The sequence below is a fragment of the Alnus glutinosa genome, chromosome 4 (assembly GCF_958979055.1).
Source record: "Alnus glutinosa chromosome 4, dhAlnGlut1.1, whole genome shotgun sequence".
NCBI lineage: Eukaryota > Viridiplantae > Streptophyta > Magnoliopsida > Fagales > Betulaceae > Alnus > Alnus glutinosa.
In genome coordinates, this window is record NC_084889.1 from 35,664,575 (window position 1) to 35,692,565 (window position 27,991).

The window sequence follows — 27,991 nt, forward strand, 5'->3', positions numbered from 1 at the left end:
TGTCAATTTGATTATTTCAAAACTTTTTTTTTTTTTTTTTTTTTTTTTTTTTTTTCTGGAGGGGAGCTTTTTCCTTTCATCCCTTTTGCCAATTAATTCTTTGAAATTTTTTCTCGGCGTGGTGTACTTTCTTGCTTCGATATTTTTAACTGATTCTTTTTTCTACTGGGTGAACTAGATGATTGTTTCTTTTTGTTCCGAGATTCATTTAGATTGTTTTTGTTATTTCTTACTTATCCTTCAGTGTCCTCTTTTCTTGTGATTATATTGGAATTTGGGGCTACTATCTGTTGTTATGGAACATTTAGATTTGAACGATGTCAAGAATAGTAGTAAGAAGAGAGCCTGTTCTTGCATTTCGACTCCTTCCAAGAAGAAGACATCAAGAAAGGTAGTAGCGGCATTGGTTGATTTCCAACATCTGGATGTCCCTCTAATCGCCACAACCATCCGTCTTGAGCCGGATCAACCTTACACCATCGGTCGCAGCGCTCGCCTCTGCCAATTGGTCTTTGATGATCGCCGCGTCAGTAAGCAACACTGCCAGATCCTCTTTGATGCTTCCCTCCGTAAACTCTATCTTCTGGACGGAGCCTTTTCGTTTACTCCTATTACTAGTAGTAGTGGTAGTTGTTGTCTTGCTAATCAACGTAGGAATCCAGAGGCTAGAGTCGAGGCTTCTCTGAATGGCGTTTTTGTCAATGGGGTTAGGATTAGAAAGGGCTTAGTTACGGAGTTGTCTGCAGGAGATGAGGTCCTGCTTGTTTGCGCAAATGATCAATGTCTTTGTGGTTCTCGGCTTCCCATAGGCTTTCTTATTCAAAGGATTATTTTTGAGGAGGAGGTGCTTTTGCAAGGGTGCAATGATATTCCACCACCAATTACCTCCCAAGGACACTCCCAGGGACCCGTGTCAAGTGGCAAGGTCAACAAAAGTATTTTCGCTTTGATGGCTAATAGTTCTGCCTTTTCTAGAACAAAATGGGATGACCTTGTTGGAAGAGCAAACTCTCTTTCAACTTGGTGCAGAAACATATTGCAAAGTGATGATCCCATATCTTACATTCGACGTTGTCCTTTTTCTGTACAATCGAGTCCAACTGTGGAGCATCCCGGTGACAAAGTTGTGGCTGTAAAGGCAGACGGCAATCATCATACTGAGAATGTTTCTGTACGAGGAGACCGTTTTTGTCATAAAGAATATTTTGGAATTCCTTCTGAGAATGCTAAGATTTCGTCATTGAATTATGCGGGCAAGGAGAATCCTCCTCATTTTGATGGTGTCATTCGGAACAAAACTTGTGGCAATATTTGTCCACCACCTGGAAAGAGTTTTTACTTGAATCGCCTAGAAATTATGAACCAATGTTCATTTAGCCATCGTGCTGTTGTTTCCTTGCCGGAACTTCTGCATCCCGTAGAAAGCATCTCACGATTATTTATTGCGACTTTTACAAGCGATATCTTATGGTAGAGTAACAAATATCTTTCCATTGTTTGCCTTTTCTTTTATGAAATTATCTTGTCTAGCCCCCCACGCCCTTTACTTTTTTACTTATATGTATATGTGTGTGTGTGTGTGTTATTGTTTTCACGCCTATACATCTAGTAAAAAACTATGAGAACAAATATGTCTTTTTTATTTGGATTATTTATTTCTTGCTGTTAAAAGCTTTTTTGCTCTTTTTTTTTTTTTTCAATAACAATATCTAATATGTTAACTTCTACAATTTTGCTGTTTCTTGTTCCCAATTCTAAGTGAAGTTTTATCATAGGTTTTTATCATATTGTAAGATTCCCTTCCATCTGCCAGTTACACTTGCTTGTCATAACACTGAGAGATGTTGGAGTTCAGGACCTGATAAAAGATCCTCTGTGCCATACCCAGATTTTCCAAACTTAGTTGTAGTGTAAGTGTTATATTCCTGACCTTCATTCTTTTAAGAGGAAAGATGTGTGCTTGGATGATTTGGAGCACACACCAAATTATGTCTTTTAATAATGAAAACTTCTGTAATTTAGTCCATTTGTTTGAATAGGTATCCCCCATTCCCTGAGGCTGTAGCTTTTGGTAAAGACAGCAAGAAACAAGGCATTGCTTGCCATCATCCCAAATTGCTTGTTTCTCAAAGAGAAAATAGTATTCGTGTTATCATTACTTCTGCTAATTTAGTGGCAAAACAGGTGATTACTAAGCTGAAGATTTTGTTATTTATGTTTTCTGAGGTGTTCATTGAATTTGAACTTTGCTATGTCCGATGTAGGGCCGTACTATACACCAAGGGCTGTGTGGGTGCTTAACAAATATGATATAGAATATGAATATCTTTGTGTATGCTGGACAACTATTAGTGAATTATCAGTTGTAGTTCAAGGGTCTCAATATTTTGAAAATTTGTTGCCTCAGACTTCTTTTGGAGAGGGTTTTGTAACCCCATTATCTGGCCCAATAGAAAGTTCTACTGGATTTGCTTATTATTTTTGTTTCGTATATGTTAGTCTGTTTTGCTGATTGATAGGATCCATGTGAGTATATATCTTGTAAGATTGTGACTTTGATGCGTAGTCTTTTAAGATTGTGACCCTGATGGCCTCTGCATGATTGATTGTATCAAGTAGACTAGAAGGGGTCAGAAAGGGTCAAATTGACAAGCACCTGCATGTGTTTTTAATTTAAGTTTGCAATGTATTAAAAACATATGTTTTTATTTATTTTTTGATAGGTATATTAAAAACAAATGTTCCAGGAGAATGAAAGAAAAACTAGAGATGAAGTGAAGTGGATAGGAACATTGTATATATTAAATCATACAACATTATTGTTTTTGTTGCATTAGGCTCTTTTTTCCTAATAAAACTCTAAGTCTTTTGGGTGAACTCAATAGTTGTCATGCTATGCATTAAAAGAAAAATCGGTAAGACAAGAAACATAAGAAAATTCAAATGGCTAAAATCCGACAATTTATAGTGTATATGTGCCATGTTTGTTTGCAGTGTTCTAGAAATTCAATGGAATGTGTGATCTGTTTTGTCCAAGTTGAAAGAAAGCTTTTGATAATGGAAAAATAGATATGTTTCTGCTATTTTCTTGTGTTATTTTTTTTTTTTGATTTAGATTTATTGAGATTATAAACTGTTAAATTTTATATTTCTCTATATTTTTTCTTTTGTATAGTGTCACTCATTGTCTGTTACGTCTTTGCAGTGGAACCAAGTGACAAATACTATTTGGTGGCAAGATTTCCCTCGTAGAAGCTCACCTGATTATTCATCCCTTTTTACCCAAATCCATGACAGGGATATAAGTAAAGATTCAAAATCTGATTTTGCAGCTCAGCTGGCCAGATTTATAGCATTGCTTGTCACTGATGTACCCAATCAGGCCCATTGGATTATCGAGTTGACAAAGTATGACTTTGGAGGGGCTGACGGATATCTAATTGCTTCAGGACCTGGGATTCATTCTTACAGAGCTCCCTCTATGATTGAAGGCACACAATTCTTACCTGTGAGTGTTTGCATTTATGCTAAGATTGGGCCTGCGTTTATGAGGTGTGAAAAGCTGATTTTGCAGTTGTTGCCATTTCCTTAACAGTTTCCTTATATATAGATAAGTATTTCTTTGTTGGTTTGTTGGATTAGAAGATTGCTCCCAAAATCTAGCTCAACCATGGGCTAAATTGATGTTTATTTTATATCAGCGTCTTCTTGGAAGTTGAACTTCCAACCTCAACCCTAGAATCAAATTGTGCTAAAGCTTGTGTGTGTGTGTGTGTGTGTGTTTTTTTTGTCATTCTATTGGTTTTTAAATCAGAAGCATGTCATCGTTTTATTTTGTAAATGTGCTTTTCTTAAAAGGGGCTTTTCAATTTATCACTGGAGCATTCTGTTGATATTAATTGGAGAGACTTGACAATTGTGGGTTTGAAGGTTGCCTGATAAGATGGGTTTTAATTGTGTCATTTAACTCTTGCGACAGGCTAATCATTGGGCATCGTGGTCATTTGGTGTGAAGTTCCTTGGTTCAATTGAAGCATCTGTTGTTGGTTTAAGTCACCTTTTTCAAACTGCCGCTGACTCAAATGGTGCACAGCTTAAGAAACTGGCTGCTTTTCTTGGTAAATCTTGTGAAAGAGCATATGGGATGTCAGAGATTGTTTTAAGAAGAAACAAAAATGTGCCTGCAGATGCAAATGCTGTGAGTGTTCTTGTTCCCAACCCGGACGAGTTCTCTGAGGGAGGTAATATTTACAATGCTTTTTTAGATACATGTCTATGATATAGTTATAATGTTACAGAATGGTAATGGTGTAGGAAAGACGTGTTCTTGGGTCTAGCACTAAGAACTTTGAGGTAAAATTTTTCTCTGAGTTGGAAATTTGAAAGGGAATGGTTTATGTTGGAATGACATTTGGCTGTGTGGAGTTCCTTTCCAGGTGGCATCTTCTTTTGGTTGGACTGGAGCTTCAAAAAGTTTTGCAGCAGCTTACAATCTAATCAACAGAAAAAGGAAAAATTATTATGGAATGGGTGTGCTACATGTGTAAGCATGAGGGGGAGTTGGTTGATCATCTTTTTGCGTCATTTGTTTGGTATGATTGCAACTTCTGGAATGTGCAAGAGGGGGAGTTAGGGAGAAGAAAGTGCCGTGTTGCTTCGGGACAAGGGCCCCTATGGTTTACGTGGTGCATTTGGATGATCGTAAAAGTCACGCTTTTGAGGGTTTTCTATTTATTTTTTAAATAGGATTAAGATTATGTTCTTGAGAACTTTACTTGGGCTCGCAGTCTGCCTGATGTGATTCTTCTTCTTCTTCTTCTCTCTCTCTCTCCTTTTAGATTTTCTTCATGCTTTTGATAAGGTGCTGATTTTCCCTTCCTCCAAGATAGAGAAAAGACGGCGGTGGGACACTCATGTGTGCTTGCTGTTTACTATGGTGTCCCCTCTTCTACTTATTTTTTCAAGTTATAATGATAAGAAAAAGTTATTTGTTACACAATAGGTGTATTGGATGTCATATATCAATATAATATGCCATTCACATTTAAGGCAGGGAATTGGAGGATGTACATTATAATGTTGACTTATTATTAAATTTAAGACTTCTCTCTCTCTCTCTTGGTAGCGCGTGAATGCGAGCCCCACTAGGGTTCCGTTTTGTTTTGCTCTCTAGAGAATGGCTATGGAGAGGCGGTTCTTCGTGGAGGCCAAAACTTTCCTCTTCTCGATGGAGGAAGGTAAGTCTGTGCTTAGAATGGAGGAGAGGAGGAAAGGCTTCTCAGGGGTTGTGCTCTTAGGTTTGCAGTGTACTACTTGGGTTGTCGCAGTGGTGAAGGAGGCTTTGCAGTCTCAGGGGGTCGAGGATTTTGTCAAATCCTTTTGGGAAGATTCAAAGGCTTGGATTGTTTGAAGAGGTTGTAATACGGTTGGTCGCTTCATGGAGCTGGCAGTCTATGCAGTGGGTGGCCAGAGAGGGTTCATCTTGTTTCCGAAGGGACAAGGAGGGTGGAGCTGGAATAGAGTGGTTGCTGAGTTGTGTGAGGTGCTGGCTTTTTTTGAAGCCGCGTCTAGGTCTCATCTCGCTGGTGTGCTATCCTCGACGGAGAAGAAGATTGGGAAGAAGCTCTTGAAGGATTCCCTTTCAGGGCGCTCGGGTGGGGCTTGGCCCATTGTTGGTGGTGTTCTATCATTGTTCGCCGAGGAGGAGTGGTCGGAGACAATCCGTCCTGTCAAGATGTGGGTTCCGTTGTCGGAGATGTGCGATCTTGATTTCCTCCCGGTGGTGCGGTTTGAAGACTCTGAGGATATGAGATTGGCGTTGGACTGCTTTGTGTTGGAGAAGTTTCCACTTGCAAAATGGATTTAGAAAAAGCTTATGATCACGTTAATTGGGATTTTCTGTTGTATATGTTGAGGAGATGCGGCTTTGGGGGCAAATGGTGTTCGTGGATAGCTCGGTGCATTTCTTCTGCTAAGTTCTCGGTGCTTGTTAATGGCTCACCATACGGCTTTTTCAGCAGCTCTCGAGGCCTAAGGCAAGGAGACCCTTTGTCTCCCCTTTTGTTTGTGTTTGTTATGGAGGCGCTGAGTTGCATGATTACTGCGGCAGTGAGTGGGGGTGTGTTGGATGGTTTCAGAGTGGGTGATGCTTCTTTTTCCCATCTTTTGTTCGCTGATGACACATTGATTTTCTGTGATGCTAGCTCCTCAAAGATTCGGTCTTTGCGAGTTCTCTTGCTCTTATTCGAGGCTGTCTCGGGGCTTAAGGTTAATTTGGCCAAATCCAGCATTATTCCAGTGGGGAATGTCGATAATGTGGGTAGGTTAGCTGGCATTTTAGAGTGTGAAGTTGCTTATTTGCCTGTGATGTATTTGGGTCTTCCATTGGGGGCTCCTTACAAGTCTACTCGTATTTGGGATGGAGTTATTGAGAAGGTTGAAAACGGTTGGCTAGTTGGAAAAGGTTATACCTCTCTAAGGGAGGGAGAGTGACCCTTATCAAGAGTACGCTCTCTAACTTACCTACGTACTACATGTCTCTGTTCCCTATTCCGGTGAGTGTTGCTTCTCGCATTGAGAAGTTGCAACGAGATTTTCTTTCGGGTGGCATGGGTGAAACGTTTAAATACCACTTGGTGAGTTGGGAGAAGGTTTGTACTCCAATTTCGAATGGGGGGCTTGGCATTAGGAAGTTGGTTCAGTTTAATCGCGCATTGCTAGGCAAATGGTTATGGCGATATGGCATGGATAGGGATGCTTGGTGGAGAGTCGCGGTGGACTCAAAGTATGGAAGTTTGTGGGGTGGGTGGTGCTCCCGAGAGGTTGCTGGGGCGTTTGGAGTAGGGTTGTGGAAGTTTATAAGGAAAGGTTGGGAGAAATTCTCCAAACTTCTTAGATTTGAGGTGGGGGAAGGGAGTAGGATCAGATTTTGGCATGACTTGTGGTGCGGAGATTCGATTCTGAAAGAAGTGTTCCCTGATCTCTTTGGCATTGCTCGGGTGAAGGATGCGTCAGTGGCTGATAATTTGGAGAGTTTGGGCGGGTCCATTCAATGGAACGTGAGCTTTATTAGAGAGGCTCATGATTGGGAAGTCGATGTTTTTGCCTCTTTTTTCCAGATGCTGGGCTCCACCACGGTGAATATGGAGAGGGCAGATTGTCTTAAGTGGGTCCCATCCAAGAAAGGTGTGTTCAGGGTGAAGTCTTTTTTTGGTTCTATGATGTGTGCGGGAGGTACTCGGTTCCCATGGAAGTGTGTGTGGCGGTCTCAGGCTCCCCCGAGGGCAGCTTTCTTCACTTGGTCTGCAGCTCTAGGCAGAATTTTGACCTTGGACAATCTTAGGAAGAGGAACTTAATTATTGTGGATAGATGCTGTCTTTGCAAGCGGGATGGGGAATCAGTGGACCATATTCTTCTGCATTGCGATTTGGCTTCAGCTCTATGGAACAACATTTTCTCATGCTTTGGGATTGCATGGGTCATGCCTAGGAGTGTGCTTGACTTAGTTGCTTGTTGGTGGAAGTCTGGGAGATCAGGGAGCGCTACTTCTTGGAAGATGGTGCCTAGTTGCCTTTTTTGGTGTATTTGGAGAGAAAGAAACCTTAGGTGTTTTGAGAATCTAGAAAGCTCCCTTGAGGAGGTGCTAGAGTTGTTTCTTCATACTTTGTATGTCTGGTCGATGGCTTATTTGTACCCTTTATCTATCAGCTTTGCTGAATTTCTTACTTCTTTTTCGCTTTCTAGTTAGGTGTTTCCTGTTGTATACTTCTAGTGTACGTAGGGGCGCCTTACGCTTTCAATAATACTATCATTACTTATTAAAAAAAAAGTTTCCACTTGGTCCGATGGTCAAGGCAACGCCCCTATGTCCGCTGGGTAAGAAGCTTCCCGAACGTGGTCTCTTTGATTGAGGCACGTCAGGCTCTGCATCAGGCTGTGCGAGGTAGACAAGGGCTCGTTTGAATTTGCGTACGCGGAGGAAGCTTCTTGTCAGTAGTGGGCCGGGTTGTTGGGTCAGTTTGTTGGTTTCGTGTTGGGCCAAAGTCTTAAAGGCTTTCAACTAAGTTGGTTCATGACTAAGCCCAAATCTAAATGAGGGCTCTGCGCTTATGGGTCATGTTTCGGACCCGGTAGCGGGTTTTGAGTCTGCGGAGAGTCTTCATCGGCCGGAAATGTTGTCGGCGGTCGCCCAAGGTGGTCTTCATTGGTCGGAGACTTCAGAGAATGATGAAGAGGACGTAGTTCTTTCGGTGAGTTTGCTTTGTCCTTGTATGCTTTCGGGGGCCTTGTAGGTCAGGCGGTCGAGTCTGGGCTGGTGTTGGCTAGGCCTCTTGGTCGATCGTCTGGTTCACTGATGGCTTCTTCGGCGACTGCTTCGCCACCCCTGGTTGGGTTTGCTTATTATGGGGTTTGGTTTCTCGTCCCAAGTTGCGTTCTCTAGCGCCCGGTAGCCTATGCCTTCTCCGGTGTCTTTAGATTCCATTGTTGGTGGTTTTGTGCTGGCTGTGGGCTTGATAGGTTATGGGTCTCTGTTTAAGCCGGGTGTGGACTCTGTTTTAACGTCTTCAGTGTCTTTGGCTACGGGCAGTGACGTCCGGCAGCCTGTGTCTTCTCCGGTGCCTTCAGTTTCCGTTGTTGGTGGTTTTGCATGACTTGGTTTTGGTTCAAGATGCTGATTGTGATTCCTCAAGGTCCTTGATTCACTGTTTTTGGAGATCTTCACAACAAGCTTCACCGGAGGTGGTTCCAAGACAGGTAGAAGTTCCCCAGGCTTGGAAAGCAGGCAGGCTGTGGGTCAGCATTTTCTAGAGATTCCTCGGGGGCGGCATCGTTGGGTGAACGGCTTCGTCTCTAGCTTCTTGTGATGTCAAAGTCTGGGGCGCCTATCTATTCTTCAGAATCTAAGTCGGTGTTGAGGTATTCTCGGAGGCGGAAGGATGCGCAACTAAATGAGATTTTGATAGATGAGTCTATGGTGGCGACCATCGCCTCTCCTTTTTCGCCGGGGCGTTCATTCTTCGCCACCAATTGAGACCGTGGCAGTTAGGAAGCCTCTGATTAGCTTTTTTCAGCGTGGGTTCCTTCTTCAGTGGGTATGAAATTGCTGGCTTTGATCCCCTGGCAATTGAGGTGGAAGAATCCTTGAGGGGAGGTGATTCTGAAGAGGCTGTAGGTTCTTTTGGGGCAGAGTTCGACGCTACGCTGTGCCTTCAAGCTGTGGGGATTTCCTTTGAGGGGAACGTGAAGGGTTTTTTGGATGTCATGGCTCAAGTAGTTGAGAGGCAGCGTCTTGAGGTCCCAATTTCCACTCCTAAGGTTAAAGGGGAAAGTGAACTAAAGAACCTTGAGTGTGATATCAATTTTGATGCTAGGAGTCTTGGTTCTGGCCGGGGCAAAAGCAAGAGGGCTCTTGTTGTGATGTAATGTTGCTTATGGTTTGTGGTCTGGCTTTTGCTGGGGTGTTTTGGGGTTTCTATTGTGGTTGGGTCTTTGCATGCGTTTGTTCTTGTTTTTCTTTGTTTTTTTCTTTTTTTTTTGTGTCCTTTTGGATACTTTCTGTATGCTCAGGGGCGCCTATGCTTTTTATAAAATTTCTCTGATTACCTATAAAAATAATAATAATTAAATTTAAGTAGACATTCCTATAGAATTGGTACTTTGAGAATTACTTTATATGTTTCAACTGTTTATTGAGCTCTGATATTTCTGTTTTGTTTCTTGGATTAGATTTTGTCCAACTTGGCTTTCTGCCTAGAATTGTTGCAAAATGGGTTTCTCCGCTGTGGGATATTGGATTCTTTAGATTCTTTGGATGTGTTTGTCCTAAAGAAGCACTTGCAGCTGCTTTTGGTGGAAATGGCATGAATGTACCATTGATATTATATGTGTCACAGGTATGTTATTTCTGCCATTTGTTGGACATGTTTTTAGGGGACACAACTTGCAGCTTTATATAAAATGACGGTATGCTCTGTTTTTGGAGTAGGCATTTTAAAGACAAGGTGTTGACTTGTGCAGGGGCCTCATTTTCATGATATTTCAAAAATGATGCAACCTAAACATGTTGTTGCATTTTGCTCTCTAATTGCTTCAGTTCAAAGTAATTCAGGCCTATGGCGACTGCAAGAGGTAATGGTAATGAAGTTTGAAGAACTTCACCTTGACATTGTCCAGCTAATCTTTTTCTTTTCATCTTTTAATCAAATTACTGGTTAGATGCCGTGCCTTGTAGCCACTCTCCCATTTCTTTTTAACTGATGTTTATGCTTATGATGGCAAATCTGTGGTTATGCAGTTGCACCATTAAAATGTCACTCTAAAGAAACTTTACTGATTTCAATGCATGAATTGGTTATGAGAAGTTTGAAGAATTTCTATTCATGGATTCTTTAGTTGCTCTTGGATGTGTATTTAACATCTTTGTTAGAAATATGTGCTTACAAATGTATTCATAAAAAGTTTTTTTCTCGCTGAATATCAGTTTTCAGTGACACATATAGGAAATAATTTTGACGATTTTAGACATGAGTCAATGCAAAGTTTGGCCAACAAATCTTAGAGATGAATTTCTTCTATATGTGAAGTTTCTCCTCCTTTTTCCTCCCTCACCATATTGGCCTTTCCAGAAGCTTTGTTGTTTGATTGTAGTTGTGTCAGCTGTAAACAAAGCAATTTACTTTCGCGCTTTTTTTCTTTTTCTTTTTTTTTTAAAAAAACTTTAGAATTATGATTCTTGTAGCCAAATTGGTGTGAAATTTAATGAGACTAAGCTACCTCAATATATATTGACTTTGTTTATTGTTAGAAGAGTTTGTCAGGATTTTTGTTCTATTTGATTATGAAACCTATATAATAAAATGTGTGAGGTAGGCTACGTATGTTGAATGAGCCTTCTGTTTCTCTTCATATTTTTTCATGCAAATTGATTTCCATGTTATCACAGAGCCTAGGGTTTAATCCCTCTTAGTTTTCCTAATTCTCTCTCTCTCTCTCTCTCTCTCTCTCTCTCTCTCTCTCACACACACACACACCTTTTCCTTTTTCTTTCTCTCTTCCTTTCTGGTTGGTCCTCTCTGGGTTTTGTGATTACATAAGGAAGACAAATGAATTCTGATTTTATTTTGGGCTTAATGCCCGTGATGGGGGTAGATGGATTCGATGACATTGTTGGTGTGATTTTGTTTTCATGCCACTGGCCACGTTGTTGTTGGTGGTATCACTGTAGACAGCATAACTAGAGTCGTGGCTGCTTTAATGTATGTATTACCCTAAATAAGAAAAGTAGCTTAGGGAGGTTTGGTATTGGTTCTTGGTTGTTTTTGTGGCAGACGTGAAGCCTGGATACGTTACTGATAGCCGATGTTATGTGTGGTAGTTGCGGTTCATCTCGGTGACAAGTTGGTATTTGGTTCATGGTGTTTTGACCCTCAGTTGCTTCTATTGTTGCTGTAGCGGTGGCCATCTGCGAGGTCTGAGCATCGTTGATGAATTTTTGGCGAGTTTTGAAGAATAAGACCCACGTTTCTTGATGGGTGTACCCTATTCCTTATTTGGGACAAGGATACTCTTAGTCGATTCATATCCTTATTTGTGTTTGGGCGAGTTGGGCCAGACTTTGATTTGGGCCATTCAGCCCACCATTCAATCCAAAGTCCATTTAACTTTGGTCGTGATTTAGAGTGTCATTTGGCTGGTTGGAAGAGGTTTTTATTTATCTAAGGGAGGTAAATTGACTTTGATAAAAAGTACTCTTTCAAATCTGCCTACTTATTATTTGTCTTTGGGGAAACTTTACTAACCCCCTCTGAATTGAGGTGGGTGATGGGTCCCATATTCGCTTCTGGCATGATTTATGGTGTGGGGACAGGCCTCTCAAGCGCTGTTTTTCAACTCTGTATACTATTGCGCGTTCTCCTGACGCTTGGGTGGTGGATAATTTGTCTATGGTAGGAGGTGTGGCCCATTGGAATGTTCTCTTTACGCGCAATGCTCAGGATTGGGAGTTGGAGATGGTAATGTCCTTCTTTGATCAATTATACTCTACTCGGGTTCGGCATGGGGACGTTGACAGGGCGGTGTGGATTCTTTCCAAGAGGAGGAATTTTGAAGTGAAGACCTACTATAAAGCTTTAGCCTGTCATGAGGCGGTTTCTTTTCCTTGGAAGGGTATATGGCGTGTTAAAGCTCCGAAGCGGGTTGCGTTCTTTGTATGGACAACAGCTTTATGAAAGATTTTAACTCATGACAACCTTCGAAGGCGTGGCATTGTGGTGGTTGAGTGGTGTGTTATGTGTAAAAAGCATGGGGAATCCGTTGATCACCTTCTTTTCCATTGTGACGTGGCTCGGGTTGTTTGGAGTTTCTTTTATAGTTTGTTTGGGGTGGAGTGGGTTATGCCTAGTAGTGTCTTGGATTTATTAAGTGCTTGGGGAATTTTGCTGGGTCGTGGTCCTGTTCACCGTATTTGGAAGCAGGTTCCTCTTTGTGTTTTGTGGGGCTTGTGGCGTGAGAGAAATTCTAGGCTTTTTGAGGATGTGGAGGTTTAGGTTGGGGCTCTTTGTAGAAATGTGCTTAATATGTTATATCTTTGGGTGTCGGCGTATAGCGTGAGTAGTATGCCGTACGCTGATTTTTTACTTTCTTGTTCGTTTCGGTCCTCTAATTAGGGGCTCCTTTGTATACTTCCTGTGTACTAGGGTTGCGCCCCTCTGCGCTTCTTAATGAATTTTTACTTATCAAAAAAATTGTCACTCCTTTTGCAATGTCCCCCAAAGTTTAATTTATCTCAATTTAGTGTATTGAACTTTTACATTTTTGCAATATCCCCCTCCGTTAGGGCTTGGGGTTAAATCAAACGTTATGAGTAAAATGACTTTTATACCCCTCAAATTTTTATAAAATTTCAAATTTACCTTTATTTACAAATAAAAAATTTTATATATATATATATATATATATATATATATATATATTTTGATAGGTAATTAAAGTTTTATTGAGAAAAGAAGCGTAAGACGCTCTTAAGTACACGTGGTATACAAAGGAGAACCAAAGCTAGTCCGAAAACCCAACAAACAACCAAAACAACAAGAAAAGTAAACCCAAGGACCCGAGAAACAAACCACAAAAACCCCCAAGGCATACAACCCTACATCACATGGGTGTTGCCTTTCCTACGCCTAGAAGAAGTTTTAGAATCGCCATATTAATGGAGCTTTGCAGATTCAACAGCTCCTTTTTGCCCTTAGTTTTCTGACGCTTAATCATTTCATCCGTAATAGCCCTGATCCTCTCGCCATGCTCCTCAGACACCGTCCATGCAAACTCCTGGGACAACATCTCCCAAATCCCAGCAGCCTTCTTCCTGACATTTGACTCCCTACTCCGATGACAACTTATATATATATATATATATATATATATATATATATATATATATATATATATATATATATATATATATATATATATATATATATATATATATATATATATATATATATATATATATATATATATATAAAACAGAAAAAACTTGACCCACAATGGGTCATAGGTCACCATACCCATCGTGTGTCACGAGGTAACCCAACGGGTCATGAGGTAACCCACGGGTCACTTGGGACCTATCCAAATGTTTTTTATTTTTTATTTTTTTAGGGAAAACTTCACTTATAATTTCTGATCTTTCATCAGTTTTTCAAAAATGTACCAAAACTTTAAAAATTGTTAGTTTAGGGTATCCATATTTCAATTTTTTTTTTAATTTTTTATTTCAACCATTCGTTAGAATTTTTGGTTAAATCCTATCAAAATTTTCAAAATACCGGTATTTTTTTTCTTACATAATTTTTTTTTTCAAAGATTCAGGCATGAGTATTTTTGCAAATTTCGTTAAATTTTGATCAACACTTAAATTCTTACAAATTTTTTTTTTTCCCTAAAAAAAGGGAGAGGTGTTTGAGAATTTTAACAGGATTTAACAGAAAATCCTAATGGAGGATTGAGATTGAAATTTTTTGAAAGATGGATACTCTAAATTGACACTTTTTAAAGTTTGGGTACCTTTTTGCAAAAGTGATGAAAAATCAAGGTTATAAGTGAAGCTTTTCCTAATTTTAAGAAAAAATAGGACATTTTGGGAATTTCACATCCCTCTGTTAGGATTTAACCGAAAATGTTAACGGAGGGAGGATATTGCAAAAATATAAAAGTTTGATACACTTAATTGAGAGAAATTAAACTTTGGGGGGACATTGCAAAAGGGGTGACAATTTAGAGGGGTAAGTGAAGATTCCCCTTTGTCTTTTTTCCTTATTTCAGTGGGCGTGGCTAATAGGCTTGAAAATTCTAGAAGGATTTTTTATGGGGTGCATTTTTTTTTTTTTTGGGCTAATAGGCTTCATTTAGTGCATTGGTCAAGAATTTTTTATGGTTGAACAAACCAATGGGTCTATGTTAGTGCCAAAGGGAACAAATTAAGTGGAGTTGAGAGCAGTCGAGCTGGGGAGTTAGAAGAAAAGGTTGAGTACGTCGAGCGTTAATTGGCCAACTTAACTGTTTACTACCATCAAACACTCAATAAACCAAAGCCTTGTGGAGAGCGAAGGCGGGGTTGATTGGTTCGACGGTAGAGATCTACCGGAGCAAGGAGACAGACTTGGCATACAAGTAGTCCTGTTGACGGCAAGGAACAAGACTGCATTGAGTATTCCTCCATTAGCCCCGAGTTCGAAGATCGGTATGTTTGAAGAATTCGCGAAGGATGTTTTTGCAACAGAGGGAGCCGTTGAAGATTTTGGGCGTACAATTGGTTTTGCTGATGGTATGGAATTGAGTATTCCTCCTCTGGCTTTGAGTTTGAAGATCGATATGGTTGAACAAATCAATGGGTGTATGTCAAATAGTGCCGAAGGGAACAAATTAAGTGGAGTTGAGAGTAGTTGAGTTGGAGAGTTAGAAGGAAAAGGTTGTTTTTGCGTCTAGCCTAATTCGACCAACTCAGCTGTTTACTGCTGTCGAATACCCGGTAAATCGAAGACTTAGTGGTGAGGGAAGGCAAGGGTGATTTGGTTGACGATGGAGATCTACTGGAGCAATGAGACGGACTCGGCGAAGCCAAAGGACGCCGATGTAGCCCATGGGTGCATGGAAGGTCTTGTAGACGACATGACATTGAGTGTTGAGGTATTTGTGTTCAAAAGTGTTTTCTATTTCTGAATTCAAAAAGTAGTTTTGGTTATTGGGGTTGAAAACTTGTTCCTTGTTTTTTTTTTCATTACATAAGGTAGCTTACTTACTTGGTGCTTGCGGTAAGGATCTAATCAGAGTCAACTTGGATTTAAAAAAAAAAAAAAAACCTTTCTGGTAAATTATTTGGAAAGTGTCTTTGAAAACTGAAAAAGTGTTTGCATTAATGGTGAAAAACCATTTTTGGCATATACATCCAATCTTTTACAAGACCCCTTGGTAATGTGTTACCCTATTTTGACATTACATCCTTTATAAAGTTCTTCTGTGACCCTAATTTTGAACAATTCTGAGATTTGCTATGTTTGCTGCTATGTTTTGAAGTGGTTTCGGGGCTGAAAATCAACTTGTCTAAATTTGAGATTGTTCCTGTAGGTGAGGTAGGGGATGTTGAGGAGGGTGCGGTGTGGCGTCGCTGCGTATAAAGTATTTTTTTTTTGAGGTGGCTTATAAAGTATTTGGGTCTTCCTTTGGGTGCTAAGTATAAGGATTCTAATATTTTTTTTTTTGATAAGTAATAGCAATTTATTGAAAAGCGCTAAGGGGCGCAACCCTTATACACGGGAAGTATACAAGAGAGCCCTTAAACGGGTCGAACAGAAAGTAAATTTAAAAAATCTACAAAAGTAAAGACACTCAAACTATGATGTGGTGCTATCCAAGAATATAAAGTGTTGAGCAACCGCTTCCGTAGCTCCACCATAGGTGTCTCTACATCTTCAAATAGACGAGCATTCCGCTCCCTCCAAATACACCACAGCAAGCATAGAAGAGCTAACCGCCAAACCTCTTTCGCATGCCGACTCCCAATTGCCGCCCCCCAACTAATCAATAACTCCAACACCGATTGTGGCATAACCCACTCAACCCCAAATAAATTAAGAACGTAGCTCCAGAGGGCCCGGGCTACCTCACAATGAAGCAACAAGTGGAAGTGGTTTCTAGATTTTTTGAGATGTCGTATTCTCTTTAAGTAAAGGGTGAAGGAGAGGATAAAATTTGTTGGATTCCAACACAAAGGAAATCATTTGAAGTGAAGTCTTATTATGAGGTATTATATAGTCCTATACAGTTTTCTTTTCCTTGGAAGAGTATTTGGAAAGTTAAGGTTCCTCTGAGAGTGGTCTTCTTTGTGTGGTCGGCGACTTTAAGAAAAATTTTAACTTTGGATAATTTACGCCAGAAGAATATTATTGTGATAGAGTGGTGCTATATGTGTAAGTCTTGTGGAGAGTCCATTGATAATTTGTTCCTGCATTGCATGGTTGCTACAAAATTGTGGAATACAATCTTGCAGATGTTTGGTGTTGTGTGGGTAATGCCGACCGATGTTGGGGAGCTGGAGGTGGCAAAAGGGCAACCGGTTGTTGATGCCAATTTGGCGAATGGCTCCGTTGTGTTTGATTTGGTGTTTATGGAAGGAACGGAATGCACGTAGTTTTGAAGATTGTGAGACTGGTTTGATTAACTTGAAGAAGTTGGTGATACAAACTTTGTTTATGGGGAGAGTGAAGATACAGTCTATGTCTGAGTGTTCTTATTTTGATTTTCTAGATATGTGCTCTCTTTTTTCTTTGAATTAGGGGTTTCATGTATACTTTCTATGTACTTGGGTTGCGCCCCTTTGCACTTTTTGTGAAATATACTTTTACTTATCAAAAAAAGAAAAAAGAAAAAAAGAGAGAAGAGAATAAGGGGATTATTTAAAAAGATTTGCCCTAGCTACTCCGAACTATAGTGGCAGGGTAAGCCACCCTCAACAGTTGGGCATGGCCCAACCATGGTGGCTTGGTAACCTAGCCACCGCGGCTAGATTTTGCTTGGTTATCCAGCCACCGCTATTGGATGTGGTCGGACTACCTAGCCATTGCAAAGGTTGGATGGGAGCCCAGTCACCACGGTTGGGTCATGCTCAGTTGTGGTATTTGGGTAATCCAGCAATCGTAGCTTGACGTGCCCAACCATGGTGGCTTGGTACCCCGAGCACTGTGGCTGGGTAACTCAACCATTGCGGTTGAGTCATGCTCAGCTGCGGTGGTTGGGTCATGCCGAGCTGTGGTGGCTGGGCATGGCCTAGCCATGGTGGCTCAATAACCCAGCCACCACATCTGGGTGTGACTAAAGTTACCCAGCTACTGCGTTGGTTAGGTGAGAGGTCAGCCAACCTACTGCGGCTGGGCAAGCATTGAAAAAAAAAACATACTGCTTGGAAAAAAAACTTCTTAGAGGGAAAACACATCTAGGAGAAGAGCTAACAGAAAGAGACTGCTAGAACACTTCAAAAAAGAAGTTTTCGGGTTGTGTTTTCAAGAAATAAAAAGTAATCTAAAAAACATTACCTGACGTTCCTGTAGTTTTTTGATTTGTTTATCAATTATCATGAATAATTAAAATGAGCCATGCAATTTGCTTGGCTAAGTTGTTTGCATTGACCAGTTCTGTTTGGTGAACCTCTATATAGTTACATTATTGTCAGTACCCTAATATTTATCTTCTAATTGGTTTGTCCTGACTAGGTCTTATCTCAATATAGATGGCCTGAATCATTGGAGTCCGATTTCATTTATGGTAAGTTTATGTTTTATAATCTTAATTAATATGGGGTTTTATACAAATATTATTTTTTTCATTTTAATGTGGATATCAATTTAAATGACATTATTATTCTTCATTATCCATATAATTTTTTTAAGAAGCCTTAAACTATCCTTTTAAAGCACGATCACTAAAATCCTAATTTATGGCTGCTCCTTTGTGTTCATTTCATCTCTCTCTCTCTCTCTCTCTCTCTCTCTCTCTCTCCTTCCTAGGAAAAACGTAGCACTTGCATTGCCTTATCTCCAAGCCATAAAAATTCAAAAATAAAGAAAAAATCCCCTGACAAATTCAACGAAATCAAATCCCTATATTCCATCCCCAAATTCTTGAACGATCTTGCAAAACTTGAAGAAAATGTTGCAGATATCCAAGGTAGTTGATGAGGTCCTGTCTCTGAGACCCAATGGGGTTGGGGAAGAGAGTTTTGGAACTATGTTTACAGGGTGACGATATATAGGGACATGGAGAAGCTTCAAAGATTGGTGGAGTGCAAGGTTTGCTTGGTTTCAGTAATTTTTTTTCCCTTTTAATCGTATATGAATAATGAAGGGTAATAACGTCATTAGAAATTACAGTTATGTGCTAGAAATCATGTGCATGTCACACGATTAAATTTATAAAAAAGTTTATTGGAAAATTCTAAGACAAGGATTGATTTATGTGTCTAAAGGTTAATTATTCTTACTGGAATTTTACGGACTAAATTGACATCCACATTTAAGTCCAATGGTGGTACTTGTAAAAGTTCCTAATATATATGCCAACATTTTAGGAAGATGTGACATTTCTAACTGTTTTTTCTTTGCACATGTTTGTTCTTAAGGTTCATCCTCAATTGGGTCAGTCAATCCACAATTTCTAGCTACATTCTCAACAGCTTCAGGAAAGCGATCATTGCAATCCTTTGAGTCCGAAGAGTCTGATCCAGAGGTCACATAATAGTTTTATGATTTGCTATAGATATGCTTGAACAATATAAGGATGTTTAACATTGGTTTGATCTGTTAACTTATGCTCTTGACAGTGGGGCTGCTGGAATGCTAGCCAAGAATTAAAAAGTCCATCCATTAGGATCATTTTCCCCACTATTGAAAGAGTTAAGAATGCATGCAATGGAATCTTGCCTTCAAAACGCATTCTTTGCTTCTCAGAGGTATGATAGCCTTTAATGATGTATTTGATATTTTTATATCCTCCTCGTAAGTAGGGTATTAAATGGGTTGGGGTTAAGTCATGGTTGGTAAATGAGCTGGTATGGCTGCAATTAGTGGCGTTGGCAGCTGCAAGATGGATGAGATCCTAGGAAAAGAGAGGCAAAGGTAGAGCATGGCTTGTACTTTCTCTCTCAAGTCTAATACACTCCCTTTTTACAACTGAATATACAATTTCACCCTTAAAAGCATGAATTAAAATTCACAAGATTCTTCCCCCTTATGTTTATGCATCTATACGCTAATGACCACCTTTTCTAAACCACAACTGTAAGTAGAATCAACTGTTCATTTGGTTGGGATATCTTTTGTTATTAATAATATGTAACATTTGCTACATTAGTATGTTACATGTAATTTGATATGTAAAATAAGAGTGACCATACAGCATGTGTTCTAGCATATACTCTACATGCATACTTTGATGATTTTTTCCAGCTAAAGATAAAACACCATTTCCAAACAATGTAATAAAGAAACTATCATTCATATTGTTTTCAAGTTTCTTAAGGTTGAAAAAGTAGTTATGGGTTCTGTTTTTATTTTTGTTCTTTTTTCTACCCCTTATAATTTGAAGAAAATTAAATTTTGTGCTTCTGTTTGAATGTTCAAATGTTCTTGAGAACTTTCAATTGAGGGTTAAATTTAGCTTTCAGAACATTGAAATTTGAAACTTTTGACCTGGAATGCAAAAAAGATGCAGACACCTCGTATATATTAGAATCTACTTTTTAAAGGAAGCATCTATTAAATGTATAAAATATGATTGATTATTATGATCTTCCTATTATTTTAGGTTTGTAAACATATGTGGAGATCGCATGACTGACAAATGTCTTGTTTTGTAATCAATCAGATATTTCATCTGAGTTTATTTATTTATTAATAATTTTCTACTCAGAGAACATGGCAGAGGTTGAGGACTGTAGACATACTTCATGACGCCATTCCTCATCCTTACAGTAGAGGAGGGCATCCAATGCATGTCAAGGTAAGAATATTTTCCTATTTTTAATTGAATTTTTCTTGTATGAATAATCTCATGAAGCCAGTCTCTTTATTCACCACAAAGTGATGTGATACAACGAACAAAGGCCAAGACGAGAGATATCCTAGAGGCTTTGTCCTGTCCTATTTGTTTTCAGGGTTAATTACACTTAACCCCTCTCAACTATTCTCACTTACACGTTGCCCCTACGGACTACCACCTATTACACTTGAGTACCAATCGGCAAATCCCCCTTCCGTTAACCAATATCGTAAGAAGGGATGGAATATTGATCATGTGCGATACACATGATTTTTTTGGACTTGAAATGAGGACTAAATTTACTTATATACTCTCAAAGTTAAAAAAATAATGAAAAAAAACCCCTGATTTTTTTTTAAATGCAAAACCTGCTTGGGAGTGGCCAAACCATTCCCGAAACATGTGCTTGGGGGTGGTTTGACGACCACCCCCTCTTCAAATTTTTTATTTTTATTTTTAAGTTTTTATTATTTTTATTATTTATTTATTTTTTTACTTGAGGGCATTTTTCGTGATTTCATAGAACAAGAGCACATGCATCATGCATGTGACGTGTACTTTTTTCCGTCCCTTTTTATCGATCTTGGTTAACTGAAGGGAGGTTTTTTTTTGCCAGCGATTGGTAGTTGAAGGAGGTTGAGTGTGACGTGGTATTTCATGAAGGCATCGTGTATGAGTGGTAGTTGAGGGGGGTTAAGTGTAATTACCCTTGTTTTTAATTTTTTTTGTTTGTTGTTGCTGTTGCATTATCATGAAAATTGATGCTTTGAATAGGTCATCTTGTATTTATATAGGATGTTTATTTTAGGAGTGTAACCTAAGAGCTTTTAGCATTATTCTGTAAATAAAGTTTGAATATTCTGAAGGGAAATTGTCCCATAAGGGCTTGAGTTTTACCCATGTGACAAATAAGAGCCCAAGTTTTTAATTTTGACAACTATAGAAGTTTTTCCCCTGTGCCAAATAAGTCATTTCGTTAAATTTTGTCCACCTCTTAACAGAAAATGTTCCATTTTGTCAACTTCTACATCAGACAAACTAAATTTTCACATGTGAATAAAAGGACATGTCATTTACTCCAATCCATGACATGCCAATAGTAGCTAAATTTAGCTAAGATTGCCCATTTTTCACCTCCAATAGATTAGCTAGAGGTGAGCTAAAATACATATGGTGCTACAGTGAGTAGCAACTTCTTGCTATTCATTGTAGCACAATGTCCAAATAAAAAATAGTTTCTCACCATCCCTCTCTTCCAAATGAAAGTATGAGAAATAGAATATAATTAAAAAAGAATGAGAAATAATATTTAAAAGCAAATAGAGAATAGAATAGAGAATCTATTGGAGTATGTATAGAAAAAACAGTAGCTAAAATAGAGAGTTACACTTTTTCTCTAATATTTTAGCTACTATTGCTGGAGATGCTCTTATATTCTCATCTCTGCGACACAAACATGTAAAGGCACGTCAATGCCACGTGGAAAAAACCTCTCTCTCTCTCTCTCTCTCTCTCACACACACACACACACACACAGAGTAGAAGAAAAATGCACCCGTGCCCTAACTCTCTTGTTTAACGGCCCCAGCTGACACTCCCTCTATTTCTCCCTCTCTCTCAATGCCTAATCTGCCTCACTCTCTCTCTCTCTCTCTCTCTCTCTCTCTCTCTCTCTGTGTGTGCGCTTAATATGGTGTATTTGGAGAGAATTCAATGCTAGAAACTTAGAAGATTGTGAGAGAACGGTGACAAACTTAAAAGCTTTTGTGTTCAAGTCTCTTTATAATTGCGTTGCTGCTTATAATTGTTCTTTTTTTTTTTTCTTGATATATGTACTTTTTCTTAATTGGGTGTTTCTCTTGTATATTTTCTGCGTACTTGGGTTACGTCTCTCTGCACTTCTTTATGAGATTGGATTGCTTATAAAAAAAAAAAAAAGCCCAAGCTTCTTGAGTCACAAGGGAAATCTGAATGCTTGCTCTTTTGTGTTGGGGGATGGTGGTCAAAATTGTTTTGAATGGAATAAGACCCATTCAGTTTTATTTGTCTAGTATTCTTTATGCTTTCTTGGGTTTGGGGAATGGTGGTCTAGGAAGGAAATTCATGCGTATTTGATAAAGCTTGGGTATGATGTAGATCCATTCTCAGCAAATGCGCTTGTTGACATGTATGCAAAAACAGGAGATATCAAAGGTGCAATTGCTGCTTTTAACAAAATTGCACAACCTGATATTGTTTCATGGACTGCTGTTATTGCAGCTTTCTTCATGAGTCCCATGATTGGGCTTTAAACTTGTTTGGGCAAATGAAAAGGTCAGAAGCATTTCCAAATATGCGTACTTTATTAAGGGTTCTTAAAGCTTGTGCTGGAATGGGGCTCAAGGAATGGGGCTCTAGGTTGATAAAGATGGATATAGAATCAGATTTTTTTGTGGATGTAGGACTGATAGATATGTATTCAAACTAAAGCCAGAAATCATTCTTGTAGCTGACACGGGAGATGTAGAAGGGTTGGCCCGTATTCTTGGTTATGGAGTATCTTCTTTACATGAAGTATTTGGGATTGCCATTGGGTGCTTCTGATAAGGTGAGTGATGGGTCAAAGGTATGTTTTTGGCATGATGTGTGGTGTGGGGATGTACCATTGAAGATATCTTATTCGGGTTTGTTCAATATTGCATGTAGCAAGGATGCGTGGGTGGCGGATAATATGCAATTACAAGAGGGGAATATACATTGGAATGTTATTTTTTCTAGACCGGTACAAGATTGGGAGCTGGATATGGTCTTCTCATTTTTTGAGATGTATTCATTCCGAGTAAAACAAGGAGATGTTGATAGAATATGTTGGAGTCATTCCAAAAGGAGCAGGTTTAAGTGAAGTCGTATTATCTAGTGTTAACTGGTACTAATGGACCCCCATTTCCTTGGAAGAAGAGTATATGGTGAGTTAAGACTCCTTTGTGCGTGGCGTTTTCTTTGTGGTTGGCGGTTTTAGGGATTTTTTGTCGATAAATAACTCGTTTCATTGATAAGCGGAGAGGGGCGCAACCCTAGTAGACATGATGTATACAAAGAGAGATCCCTTTAAATACTAGAAGAAGAACAAAAATCGACAAAATCAGAAGTTAGAAAAATGAGAAATATTATATGGCCCTGTCCAACTAAAACATGATTTAACCAAGATGTTCTTGAGCTCTTTCTTTGTCCTCTCACAATTTTCAAAACATCTTGCATTCTGCTTTCCATGTGCTCCACATTAAGCCCAATGGGAGTATCCTCCACACATCTGTTGGGGATTGAGCCATAAATCTCAATGTACAATTAACATTCAAGTTTGTAATAAATAAAAGTTGTTATTTACTAATTTATTTATTTGAGCATATGGCATATGATCTTTTGCATGCTTATTATGATTATGTATAAGCATGTGAAAGGTCATTTGATTACATTGCATATGATCTATGGTTTGAGTAACAGGGTTATCACACAAGATTTTAGTTCATAAACCTTGTAGTCTTAAACTTTGAATAGTTCGCAATCGGTAATGGAATTGGGCATTCCATTTGTGAAGACTGTTACACATCGAATCTTGATGATTTACCTTGATCAAGCGAAATTGGAGGCTTCAGGTTGATGTGTAGGTGTTATGCATGAAACGGACCATGGGAGTTGTTTTTTCACAAAATACTGCCAATGGGAAAGACTGTAACTCCCGAGGCTTTTTATGAAATTGATTTTAAATCCTGAGAGTATTGTGTACTCATATGTGAAGTGGAGATCACTTTGATGTATTTTTAAGGGAGACCTTTATTATGGTCAACATTCTCGGTATGTTAGGTGGTCACATGTAGCATTATGTGAAAGCTTTTCTCAGGAAGAAACTCAAATCTTTTATTTAAAGGATAAGAAATTTTTTCTTGAGATAGATTTTATTAATTAGATTATTCTCAGTCTTTGGCCAGAGCATTTTGGGAAGGAGTACCAAAATACTATGTACATGTGATAAGTCTTTCACAAGTACGAGAATAATAGATAAAATTAGTGACTCAAGGATAAAGATGCAAATAATTAAGTGGCAGTATCTTTGGCTTTAATTTTGTTACAGAAGATTTCATGGAGGAATAAAGAGTCAATATTGAGTATTTAAGGGATTAATTGATTTAATAAAAAATAAGTATAGAGTTCAATTACATTTTTTTAGTAGAATTGAATGCAATTAAACAAGATCATGATGACAGTTATAGAGATAAGTGGAGCGCATGCATATTAAGCTAATTTTATTTTTCCTTTTGGGTCCCTCATCAAAGTGATGTAATTTAACAAAGTCAAGCTTTCTTATTTATTGGGCTGTTTGTTTTATTTATTAAAATAGAGGGTAGAGAGAAATTGTGCAGAATATGCAAGAAAGAGACACTGATCTTGGGATGAAACCCAAGCTCAATACCAATGTGGTAGACGCATGGGCTAGGGAGCAATTCCATGGCCCCATACGTCAACTTTTGAGTGGAGTGGAGGCTAGGGTTTTCCAAGCCCTAGTCATCCATTATTACTAGTCCTACTAGGAGTAGTGATTCCACTACTACTTGTCCCACATTGGTAAGTTTTTCCACCTCTCCTAGTATTCGAAACTTATAAATAGATAAGCATGCAACTCTTGCAAAATAACTAATTGCAATAGTTTGTTAATTTTTATTAGGGTTAAATACCTTTTTACCTCCTGTGGTTTAACAACTTTATTTTTCCCCATCTAGGTTTTCTTTTGTATCGTAGATGGTACCTCCATCCAACTTCCATCCAAAAATTAACGGAAGTCCACGTCAATACCCTTTAAAATAGACACGTGTCCCTATGCCTCATTAAAAAAAAAAGAAGAAAAAAAAGAACTAGAAAACTAAAAAAATTAAATACATTTTAAAAAAAATAATAAAAAACTTTTTGAAAAGAAGAAGAGGGGTGGCTCCACCCCCATGGCCAGTCTGGGGGTTGTATCGGCCACCCCCTACGATCGGTCTGGGGTGGTCCCAAAGGCCAAACCCTAAGATGATTTTTTTTTTCCTGGCTTTGTGGGGTTGCCGAACCACCCTCGATGCCCGGCCACCCCCATATCAGTTGTTGGGAGTGGTTTCAGTTGAAACCGCCCCTAGACCAAGGCCACCCCCATTTTGCTATTTGGGGGTGGTTCGGCGACCCCTAAACCAGCCATAAGGGTGGCCCTGCCACGCCTTTTTTTTTTTTTTAATGTTTTTAATATTTTTAGTTTTCTAGTTTTTTAATTTTATTTTTAATTTTTTTAATGATACAAGGACACATATCTATTTTTTAACCCTTTTTACTAAGAACTGATATTCTTTAGTTAACTCTCGAGAATAAGTTTAAAGTGTTGAAAAGCATGTTGAGAGCCCATACTCTTAGTTATTGGTAAGAAGATCTTAAGGTTTTATAGTCCATGAGACTACACGTGTTCTTTGGAGGAGCAAGAATTTTTTTGCCCAAAAGTCAAGGAGTGGCCGTGATCTTCAAGTAAGTGTTCATGTTTCGCAGTTTAATTTTAAACATCATAGTTCTTTACGTGTTCTTCTCAAAGTGTGATCTTGGCATGAGAATTTTTTTATTTCATAGCACAAACATGTTTTTTGCAATCATATTCCCTACAAGTGGTATCAGAGCCACACTATACAGAAAACATGGTAACGAAAGTAGTTTATAGAAAACTGTGTTTTTCTGTTGCTGCTGTTCAAGAATTGGAGGATTGAGCCAAGGGTGGAGCGTAAAGCCAAGCCAAATGTTTCAATCAATGTCGTTAGCAAAGGAGAGAAGAAGTGACAACGAGGGCAACCATGGAAGAACAAGAATCTAATGATTGAGAGTCGTCAGTTCAAGACAGAGATCATTGTGGCAGAAGAGGAGATGGTGACGGTGAGTGAAAAAGGAGGGAGTGGTCGGCCTACCCCAAGAATCTAATGATCGAGAGTCGTTAGTTCAAGACAGAGATGGCTGTGGCGGAAGAGGAGATGGTGATGGTGAGTGAAAAAGGAGGGAGTGGTCAGCCACACAAGTAGGCCAACCACTCCCTTGAGGGTGATGAAGTGGTCCTCAAGGGTGGCCGACCACCTTAAGGGGTGCTTTGAACACTAATTAATTTATTTTGCTTTTTTTTTTTTTTTTTTTTCATTATTTTATTTCTGACATGGCTCATTCCAAGCAGTACATTTTGAATGAACGCCCGGATCCTTTGAATTGCAGTCCCTTGCAATTCCAATAAATTGCTGGAGCCCTCAATTTGCTTGTGCGGCTCTGACTTCATCACTCACACTTTCCGATGTCATAATATTGCCATTCTTCTTTATTTTGTCCTCATATTTAATTTACAACATCAAATCAGATGCTTATAAGCAGTCAGTCTCTGCTTAAGATTATGCAATGGTTTGATTAATGTGTAAATGATGAAGAATAACAAAGCACCTGCATGTCAGACACTGCTGCCAGTACAATGACATGAAGTGCGGAAAGAATTCATCTTTTTCAGCCGATTATTTGTCCGGTTGTAACTGCAAGCTGTATTTTTAACTTGAACTTTTGCATTTTATTTTATGTCCAAGTGTTGTATCTGTTCCCAATATTGTGGTCATCCTTGTTGAAATCAGTCAATGCTCAGACACGTGTATATAAAACCCGCAAGATAATGTCGTTGTATGCAGGTAGCGCGGAGACGTTTCCAGTCTAAGATGGATTCACCTTCCTTTGGTTGGGTTTATTGTGGGTCACATAATTTCAGTGCAGCTGCCTGGGGACGACCAATTTCCAATCCATTTGGTTGTCAGGGTAATGGATTTGAGAAAGGGAACTCTCCGTTGGGTAGGAGGCTTCACATATGCAACTACGAACTTGGGATCATATTCATCTTTCCCCCAACAGAGACAAAGGGTAGCACTGACAAAAATTGTTCAAGCTTGGATGATGTTGTTTTGCCTTTTGTTGTGCCTGCTCCAAAATATGGGCCTAAAGATAGGCCAGCAACAGGGCAGGCTATGAGGGAGGCGTTAGCTGAACTTACTGAGCAAGAGAGACAAAAATATGTAGAAATAGCTGCTACAGAAGAGATGATGGAAGAGATTCCAGATGAAGAAGAGGAAGCAATTGAGGCAACCAATTATATTGCAGAGGAGAAGGAAGAGGAGAAGGCTTATGCGGAGATGTTGTGGAGCCAGGTTGACTCTTCACAGACTTCTTGAACACCTATCAGGAAGGAAGGGTTTGACTCTTCACCTAAGTGTCAGTGACGTATGCTCTATAGTTGGGTGATAGTGATAGGGATAAGATTGTGATTTGATAGGTTTAATATTAGGATTAGATTATTTAATATTAGGATTTAGGATTAGAGTTTATTTGAATTTGAATATTAGAACTTCATGTGTTATCACTTTAGGCTTTATCTACTTGTATTTCTATTTAAAGAATATTTGTTTATTAATGAGATTGGAGAATGAATGAGTGAAATTGTGGTCTTCTCCAACGCTGAGTGGAGTATTGTGGTGCTCTTCTATCTTAAGTGAAGAATTGTGGTTTCTCTTACTCAAAATGAGCTATCAAATCTCATCTCATGTAACTTCTCATCGGAGTACCTATCATTGGGTGTATATATCCTCTGGATATTGGGCTTTTGTGAATTGTATATATCTTTTCGATATTAGTTATGGAGCATTGTATATATGTCCAAAACAATGAATCCTACACTTCCGTTTAGATTATAGTTTTTAGCCTTTTTATTTATTTAATTGTAGAAAAAAGATTTCTTTTCTATAGCATGTTTGCATTCTCTAAGAGAATATATTTTTAGCATAATTACTTTTTAGATAACGATTTTCAAAAATCTCATCTTTTAGATAAAATTACTTTTCT

The 27,991-nt window shown here is 38.9% G+C and overlaps 1 protein-coding gene across 3 annotated transcripts; it reads left to right on the forward strand.

Annotated features, from left to right (window-relative positions):
• LOC133865629 (uncharacterized) lies at positions 1-27,589 on the forward strand. Of its 3 annotated transcripts, none has more exons than XM_062302049.1 (12): positions 1-1,470; positions 1,776-1,910; positions 2,040-2,184; positions 3,206-3,508; positions 3,980-4,241; positions 9,728-9,894; positions 10,019-10,129; positions 17,767-17,818; positions 18,672-18,778; positions 18,873-19,001; positions 19,961-20,050; positions 25,832-26,398. In XM_062302049.1, the coding sequence occupies exons 1-12, from the start codon at positions 296-298 to the stop codon at positions 25,913-25,915; spliced, it is 2,760 nt and encodes a 919-aa protein (XP_062158033.1). In that variant the 5' UTR covers positions 1-295; the 3' UTR covers positions 25,916-26,398. The 3 variants fall into 3 exon arrangements, with proteins under 3 accessions (XP_062158033.1, XP_062158032.1, XP_062158031.1); XM_062302048.1 differs by lacking the exon at positions 25,832-26,398 and adding an exon at positions 26,791-27,589 and having other exon boundaries at positions 10-1,470; positions 19,973-20,050; XM_062302047.1 differs by lacking the exon at positions 25,832-26,398 and adding an exon at positions 26,791-27,589 and having other exon boundaries at positions 14-1,470.
• The last annotated feature ends 402 nt before the right edge of the window (positions 27,590-27,991 follow it).

Coding starts and splice junctions, on each gene's coding strand:
- LOC133865629 (XM_062302047.1), top strand. CDS start 296: ATGGAACATTTAGATTTGAACGATGTCAAGAATAGTAGTAAGAAGAGA. Junction 1,471..1,775: donor TTTACAAGCGATATCTTATG/GTAGAGTAACAA, acceptor GTTTTATCATAG/GTTTTTATCATATTGTAAGA. Junction 1,911..2,039: donor TTTCCAAACTTAGTTGTAGT/GTAAGTGTTATA, acceptor TTGTTTGAATAG/GTATCCCCCATTCCCTGAGG.